At 42.8% G+C, this 9,208-nt stretch overlaps 1 protein-coding gene across 1 annotated transcript; it reads right to left on the minus strand.

Annotated features, from left to right (window-relative positions):
- Nucleotides 1-4,416: 4,416 nt before the first annotated feature.
- LOC119427006 (collagen alpha-1(X) chain) lies at nt 4,417-8,608 on the minus strand. Its single transcript, XM_037694580.1, has 3 exons — nt 8,519-8,608; nt 8,091-8,214; nt 4,417-6,869 (listed from the first exon to the last, which is right to left on the minus strand). Exons 2-3 carry the CDS (start codon nt 8,197-8,199, stop codon nt 5,035-5,037), a joined length of 1,944 nt encoding a protein of 647 aa, XP_037550508.1. The 5' UTR covers nt 8,200-8,214; nt 8,519-8,608; the 3' UTR covers nt 4,417-5,034.
- Nucleotides 8,609-9,208: the final 600 nt, after the last annotated feature.

Genomic DNA, 9,208 nt, shown 5'->3' on the forward strand with positions numbered 1-9,208 from the left:
CAACATTACTCTGTTTGTGCCGGGGGACTGGATCTTTGGGATGAACCTTTGGGATAAATACATCAAGTTCACACGAGAAGATGAAAAAAATGGCAAGTTGGCTTTCTTGGACTGTGAGGTCTCAGTCTCTGATAGAGGACATTTGCAAACTGAGGTGTACCGCAAACCCACCCACACAGACCAGTATTTGCAGTTTGACTCCCATCACCCTTTGGAGCACAAGTTAGGAGTCATCAGGACTCTGTACCACCGAGCAGACAGCGTCCCCACTAACTCAGGAGCCAGGCAGAAGGAGAAATCCTACACAAGACAGGCTCTAGAGCAATGTGGATATCCTAACTGGGCCTTCCTGAAAGCATAGAAGAAACCCAAACAGGACTCCAGTCAGCCATCAGGTGAAAAGGAGGAACCCAGACCAGTGGTCATTCCGTATGTTGAGGGAGCATCAGAGAAACTGAGACATTTATTTTCTAAACATAACGTCCCAGTGGCTTTTAAACCCCAAAATACATTACGGCAAAGACTGGTTCATCCCAAAGATCCAGTCCCCCGGCACAAACAGAGTAATGTTGTGTATGTTGTTCAGTGTCAGGAGGGCTGTGATCAGTCTTACATCGGGGAAACAAAACAGCCACTGGCCAAAAGGATGGCCCAGCACAGAAGATCAACATCATCAGGCCAAGACTCTGTGGTCTACACTCATCTCCAGGCCAGCGGTCACTCTTTCAGGGATGAAGATGTTCACATCCTGGACAGAGAGGAACGTCCTGGTTTGAGAGAGGAGTAAAGGAGGCCATCTTTGTGAAAAGAAATCGTCCATCGTTAAACAGGGGTGGAGGCCTCCGGGTTCAACTGTCCCCCTCTTACAATGCTGTGATTGCTAGTATCACTCAGCCCTCTGTGAACAGTAAACAACCATCAGTGTGCTAATGATCCATTGTTAGGCTGATGGTCCTTCTTGAGCATGTGAGCAGCTGTTTTTGGTTGTCAGCAGCAAACTGGTTGATCCACTCTGAGAAGGTGCTATTTAAGAGACTGAGCTGAATACAGCACCTCAGACTGAGGAAGTCTCTCGGATGAGAGATGAAACGTTTCTACATTTTTTGTTGTTTTGCTTCTTTTTTTTTTTTTTTTTTAATGTCCAGAGGACCAGATTGAACTTTTTTAGACTTTAGGGTGGAGTTTGCATGTTCTCTCTGTGCATGCGTGGGTTTTCTCAAGGTAATCTGGTTTCCTCCGACAGACCAAAAACATGCATGTTAGACTGACTGGTAACTCTAAATTGTCTCTAGGTGTGAGGGAGAGAATGAATGGTTGTTTGTCTCATTTGTCTCTATGTGTCCCTGTGATGGACTGGAGACCTGTCCAGGGTGTACCCTGCCCCTTACACAGTAATTGCTGGACATGGGCACCGGCGACCCCCGTGATCCAAAATGGAATAAGCGGGTAAAGATAATGGATGGATGGATGGATGGCTCGTGCAAATAAAGAAAAAATCATAGACTTTACTGGCCTGTTTGAGACTGTCATCATTTATTCCATATTCAGTATTTTGGTGAAACTAAGGTTTGAGAACTGTTCCCTTACAAAGTCCTAATGATGTTTTATTTTTCAGAGGCGCTGAGGCTAAATTTAGGGATGCCTGAGCACCCCCCAAAAGAGGCTAAAATCACAACTGAAGCCAGTTCATATTTATAATTTAGGTTATTTTTAAACACTTTATGTGTGATTTATACGTTTCTTAGTGAAGGATCAAAGTGAAATGTTTTTCAGTGGCAGGAAGCTGAAGGAATTCTGTCAAAATAAAATATAAATTATTAAAATTAAATAACTGAATGCACAAAATAGCCACTTCAGCTGCACAGTGCCATTAAGGTAGTCATTGGGCAGACTTTCCATTTAACATTAACATTACAGTCAGAATGACTGAGTGTAAACACACTGACACTTTAAAGGACATTTTAACATAGTAATGAGGACAACTTGGTGGGCCAACTTTGGCCCGTGGGTCCCTCTTTGGGCACCCCTGCTCTAGAGCAATGCGGATACTGACCTAAACAGGACTCCAGTCAGCCATCAGGTGAAAAGGAGGAACCCAGACCCAGACCAGTGGTCATTCCATATGTTGAGGGAGTATCAGAGAAACTGAGACGTTTATTTTCTAAACATAACGTCCCAGTGGCTTTTAAACCCCAAAATACATTACGGCAAAGACTGGTCCGTCCTAAAGATCCAGTCCCACGGCACAAACAGAGTAATATTGTGTATGTTGTTCTGTGTCAGGGGGGTGATCAGTCTTACATTGGGGAAACTAAACAGCCACTGGCCAAAAGGATGGACCAGCACAGAAGATCAACATCATCAGGTCAGGACTCTGTGGTGTTGCAGCAAGAGCTGATGCGGGCCCCGAGTTACTGCAGTCGGCCGCTGTGGGCCCCAGGCCTCATCTCGGACCCCAGGTCCGCCTCCAGCTCACACTGCCCCTCCGGCTCAGACCTCCCTCAGAAGCGGCAACTCACACTATCAATGAATCAAGGAAACGTGAATTAAGTTTTACCAATTGTATTAAATTAAGGCAGGAGAAGGTTACAGTTTACAGCGCTGTCCTGTCCGATACACGACACGGTATCCTGCACCGTAAGGGCCGATGTTACATGGCATTACAGATATATAGGGCCTAGACTCCTCCTTCGCAGAAGGGGAGAACAGCCTATCATGTGGATAAGGGGGAGGGACTAAATGTGATCTTAAGGATCTTATATGGTCTAACGTGTAAGAAAAAATGAGACGGTGCATAAAAAGCCTTTCTACATGATGCCGAGGGCCAATAACGAAAATAAATAAAAACTCTATTCTTTGACAGATACTGAATCCCTGGGAGACTCTTTTTAGAGTTGCTGGCCATGTTTAAACCAGTCAGAACCGGGTCATAATTTCATTATAATCCCACCTCTGAGTGGATCAAAAAAACCAGTCAGTCTAGATAAAAATACTAACAGTGGTCTACACTCATCTCCAGGCCATTCAGGGATGAAGATGTTCACATTCTGGATAGAGAGGAATGATGGTTCGAGAGAGGAGTAAAGGAGGCCATCTTTGTGAAAACATCATTAAACAGGGGCGGAGCCTCCGTGTTCAACTGTCCCCCGCTTACAATGCTGTTACTGCTAGTATCACTCAGCCCTCTGTGAATAGTAAACAGCCATCAGGGCATTAATGATCTATTGTTAGGCTGATGGTCCTCCTTTATCACGTGAACAGCTAGTTCTGGCTGTCAGGTTGATCCACTCTGTGAAGGTGCTATTTATAAGACTGACTATGTTGCAGCTCCTCACATTGAAGAAGTCTTTTGGATAAAAGATGAAATGTTTCAACTGGAAGAATTTGTCCAGAAGACCTGACTTAACTTTGTTAGACCTTAAAGGATCTATCTTGTACCTTCTACTGACAACGTAGAGAGAAGTAAAGAGGTATTATGATCTCAGTGTTTTTAAAACTTGTCAAAGACCTGAATTCACAGGAGTGGCTAACGACCAAAACATGAAAAATCTTAGATCAATACTGTTTTCAATTAAATTAAATGTCACAATTATAAGAACCCTATATTTACAAACCAAAACAACATTTTGTTGTTTTGAATTTGTTTAGTTTCATATTTTGTATTCAAGTAGGTTGAACCAAAGCAAGTAAGAAATCTGTAAGAGTATGAAAATCAAAATGTAACCATTTCCTCTTAAACACTTTGTTGAGTTATTTGTTGCACGATTGTACAAATTTACCTATACGTGCACAAAGTATTTACTTTACGTGAACAATAAACACATAAAAGGGAATAATAAGAAAATTCTCATTATTCCCTTTTATTCATTGTTATTTGATTATTTTATGCTCTATGGTTTTAATTTATTATTATCCAAAGTGTCAGTTGAGTTGCTTTAGTTTAAATATTTCAAAGATAATGTTGTTCCTGTGCAGAACTGCACAAAATCCTTTTCTTTTTTGAGTTGCTTTTTGTGCCTCTATAGTTTCAATTGCTGGAATTTCCTTTTGCATTAAATCATATCTTCAAAAATAAATCAGTTTATTAAATGGTTTAGGAGTAGTGTATTAAATGTACTTCATGTGGAGTATTTTTTTTTTTTTGTAATTTTGTTTTTAATTTTCTTCAGTCACATATTTTTTTTTCATGTCACTTTTATGTTTCAAATGTAATTTATGCTATTTTATGACTTTTTCATATTCATTGTATTATAGTTTTTTTTTTTTAATAATTTAATTACACTTTATTTTTACTTTTGTTTAGCTCAGTGAACTGTTTTTTTTATATAGAGATAACATTAAACTGAATAGTTTTAGGAAACTTGAAGCCATTTGTTTATGATGTATTCCCATTAATAATGAATATGAGACAAAATGTTCGTTAAGACAATATTTTATTTGGTCTTTATGTTTACCACAACACAATGCATGTCAAGGGTTATAACAATGTTGCTGTTAAACAATTTGTGTTTGTATAACAATATTCAGGTGACTCGTTTCTTTATAATGGTCAATTTGACCATCACATTTCACAAAATATTCAAGTCACATTTTTAGTCACAAGAAGTTGCACAGAAAGGAATTTATGTAGATCACTCCTGCTTCCAACAGCATAAACAAAAACAACAAACAAACAAAAAGAGGTTGCACAAACACAGACACAAAGGCACCAGTTTTAGTCGGTATAAAAAGAACAACATGGAGAGGAAAACTTCTGGACACAACACGGTTATAACACCTTGATTTCACACGCTGTTTACATTACAAAAGCTCACTGGTACTTTGTAGATTGCTTTTCCCATCCCTGATCACCTGTTTCTATAAATTACTTTTCCTTCTTCTTAGCACCCATTTCTTGTAAATTTCAAGTTAAGATGCTACTATTCCTCAAGAAGGTTGAACTGCCTGTCTATGGGGTTGAGGAGGAATTAACAGGGAGTTTACTTTGAGAAATAGATTGCAACATTAGCTGGCTGGCTTTTGGGCGCTAACGTATCACGTTGAAGCGATGAGGAACCCAGAGAAGGAGCAGTGGACGTTCTCGGCAGCAAAGACGCCATTGGCCTCATCGTCGGGGATCTGGACGTAGACTGTGTCGTGCTCATCGAGCAAGAGGACAGCACTGCCAGACATCTGGTCCAGGAAGCCCTTATTGTACTCATTGTAAGTAAACACAACAGGCTGGCCATTCTTGTACAGAGCCACCAGAGCATGAGCTCCATTCACGTGGATGCTGTAGGAGAAGTAGTACACTCCAGGGACCTGGCAGGTGAAGATGCCTGTCTCAGCGTCATAGTGGCTCTCAGCGTTGTAAACGATCTGGTCAAACTTGATGGGGGTACCAGCAGCAGGATAGGGGGTGGCCAGAGTTGCAGTGAAAGCAGACATTGGGGACTTGACCATAACCTCACTCATGCCCATGCCTTTCTCAAACACAGCCTCACCAGGAGGTCCAGGGGGTCCAGGAGGACCAGCTGGGCCAGGTTCTCCATCAGCTCCAGGCTCACCAGGCTGACCAGCGGGGCCCTGAGGTCCAGCATGACCCTTAGCAACCAAACCAGCGGGGCCAGGAGGACCAGGAAGACCTGGGTGTCCCTTAAGGCCAGTTGGACCAGCAGGGCCTTGTGGCCCACTTGGTCCTCTGGGACCTGGGGTGCCATCGGATCCAGAGACACCTGGCTCACCAGCACGTCCGGGATGTCCTTTGGGTCCAGCAGGGCCTGGAATACCTGGGGCACCTGGAGTACCTGGGGCACCATCAGTACCTTTATCGCCTGCAGGTCCAGTTGACCCTCTGGGTCCTGGAGGACCAGCTGCACCTGGATAGCCCTGCTTTCCGGGGAAACCCTGTGCTCCCTGATCTCCCTTGTGTCCCTTAAGCCCCTGAGGTCCAGTTTCACCTGCGTCCCCTTTAGGGCCAACAGGTCCAGTTGCACCTGGAAATCCTCTTTCACCCTGAGGTCCAGTAGAACCAATGGGGCCAGTTGCACCAGTTGCACCAGTATAACCAGTTGGACCTTGTTCACCCTTTGAACCTGGAGCACCTGTGGAACCTGTAGCTCCTCTCTCTCCCTTCTGACCATTAGCACCTGGCTTTCCATATCCTGGGACACCTGGGGCACCAGGGGCTCCAGCAGGTCCCTGGTGGCCTTTAGGACCAACTGGACCAGGCAGACCTGGGGCACCATTTTCACCTGATTTACCTGGAATACCCACACCTGGGGCACCAGTGTGTCCTTTAGGTCCCTGTGGTCCCATGGGGCCAGTGGCACCGTCTCTACCTGGGCTACCTGACTTTCCTGGCTCACCTGGAGTACCTGATTTGCCTGGTCTTCCAATTCCAGCTGGACCAGGTGCTCCAGTTGGTCCCACTGGTCCTTCAGCTCCAGTTTCACCTTGAGGTCCAGGAGCTCCAATCCCTCTATCTCCCTTAGAACCTGGAAGTCCAGGCACACCTGGGTGTCCCTTCAGACCTGGCTCTCCTCTAGGTCCCATTGCTCCAGGAAGACCGGAAGGTCCAGGTTTGCCAGTAGCGGACAGACCAGCAGGTCCTGGGCTTCCAGAGGCTCCAGGGGCTCCCCTAGGGCCCTGGAGGCCAGTGGCTCCAGTTTCTCCCTTCTCACCAGGCTCTCCAGGAACACCAGGTTTGCCAGGTCCACCTGGAGTTCCAGGTTTGCCAGCGACTGAGCGACCAGGCTGTCCGGGAGGTCCGGGAGGTCCTTGAGGGCCGGGAAAACCTTCGCCATTCTCCCCAGCGGGACCAGGTGGGCCGGGAGGTCCCTCAGGGCCGGGCTCACCTGGCTCACCAGGCTCACCTGCCACTGATACCACTGCAAGAAGAGAAAGAGATGGTCAGTCATGGAGTCTGGGTGCACATCTGTCACATCTGTCTCTGCAAAACTTTGTATAAATGGTAAAGCTCAATACAATAAAATATATAATCTAGTTGTACATTTGTTTAAATCCACATATTTAAAAGTTTTTAGGTCTTCATTATAAAACAATTACTAAGTTTTGGTAAAATTACAGGTGCTTAAAATAGCTTGATGTAAATTAGTATGTCTAAATGAAAAATATTTTTATTTGCTGCCTAATGCCCTTAATGTGGTCAGACTGTGTAAAAAGCTCTCTCCGTGGATAATTTAAACTTAGTTTGGATGATGGAGACCAGATGTTTTGACTTTGAAACAGGGCACACCCAGTCAAACCAGCAGCCGGGTGACTGGGGTCTAATCTGCTGCGTCAAACTAAATATAATCCACCACCAGCTACTTTATAATAATAAAAATAGCACCATGCTGATTCGCACAAATATAAAAATATGCTTTTTCTTGTGTAAATAAATTTGATAAAAGTCAATATTTTGGAAACACGTTGGAATAAGTTTGCACTTTTAAAATATTGCATGTTTTTAAGATGCAGCAAAATAATATTTGTTGGTCTATGCCTGCACTGTAAGGACAAATTTTCTTATTTTTCACACACAAAAATACAAAAATTAGAATAATATAATAATAATAATAATAATGCAGTTATCTTGAATAAACTGAACTCTGTGTTGATGTTGACTGAACAAGGAAAATGTTGAAAAAAACCAGCTTATAAAAAAATATAAATCAAATAACCATTGATAAAAACAAAATACAGTGAAAGCAGCTGCATTTCTACAACTCTTTAAAAGTGTTAGAACTGTAGAAGTTAACCTAAAGTAACACACAACAAACAAATATAAAAAAACATTTGTGTTATCAAAATGTTAAAATATGCAAAACAAACTGTTAAGGGCCAGTGTCTGTATCAATCTGAGCAGGAAACGTTCTGCACATCCAAACAGACTCTGAGAGGAAAGAGGCGGGCACAACGCTGCAGCCAATCAGAGCGCAGCACTGAGAGGAGACTGGAGTTCACTTTTTAAAGTGATGTGCAGCTGTGAGCATCTGCCTGACAGCTCGGCTCTCCTTCGGCTACGACAAAGTGGCGTTTTTCATCAAGATTCAAAGCTGTGGCGACGCGTTTGCTGAGCGTTAGCAGCTGAGAGGCTGTTTACTCACTGTGGCTCTTAACGTTGTAGGGCACCACTTTCTTCACCACGTATCCCTTTCCAGTGGCTGCTGCAGAGGCCACGACGAGGAGCAGGATGCTCGCCACACGCAAGTCCATCTTGCAAGGTCTAAACTGCAGGGGAAAGGAGAAAGCAGTCAGAATTGCAGGTAAATCTGTTTGTTTAGACTCAAAGAGATTTTTCCAGCTAAGCGTTCAGGCTGTCAATTCTTGCAAAGAGCAAATAAAAACAGGCAAATGAAGCTTTTTTTTTTTTTTTTTGTTTCTTTAAATTACACAAAACTGTCATCTATGAAAAGCACTCAAAAATCTAACTTTTCACCGTTTCCTCAACGATGCAAGGCCTAACAAAGACCAGATCTTTCCTAAACTCCTGCCCAGACAGAACCACGCAGAGAGGAGGAGGAATCATACGTACCGGTTTCAAGGAGAGGAAAACCCAATCTCTTCAGCACCAGTGAGCTCCTGATGCTGCTGTATATCCTTAAGGTAGGAGCACAAGTGAGGATATGCTGCTCTCCAGTACAATGATGAGGGCTTTTATACCATATCTACCCCTCACATCATTAAAAAAAAAAAAAAACAACCTCACCAAGTAAGTACCTCCCTTCACAGAGCTAGGGTGTAATTAGCAGGCAGATCTGCCCAAAGTGGGCAAGTCACATCAGGGTGTCTCCATGCCTCGGATATCCAGACACATGATTATCACATTCTTTTTTTCCTCATCAATATCAATTTGACGATAAATAACTTCAAAATGAATTAAATAAATAAAAGAACAAAAGCGAGCTTGATGTTTAGCCTCTAAAACTGCTGAGAGATGTTTAAACTAAACTAAACAATGATCTTTTATTTTCATTTTGTCTTATATTGTTAGGTACTTTAAGTGATTTGCTGTACTTTTTGTTTTTCTGGTGTCATGCTTTAACTGATTCATGTGAAGCACTTTGTAAATAAATAAAGTATTATTATTAATATCTTAAAATAGCCAAATCAGATTTAAAAACAGCAGCACATGTTTAATCTTTAAAGCTAGTCATTTATTAAGTTTGCTGTGAGTCATCAGAATTGCTAAATCTTTAACTTTTACAAAATTATAAACAGTGGG

Source organism: Nematolebias whitei, chromosome 21, assembly GCF_014905685.2.
Source record: "Nematolebias whitei isolate Nwh7 chromosome 21, NemWhi1, whole genome shotgun sequence".
In the NCBI taxonomy this organism is placed as follows: domain Eukaryota; kingdom Metazoa; phylum Chordata; class Actinopteri; order Cyprinodontiformes; family Rivulidae; genus Nematolebias; species Nematolebias whitei.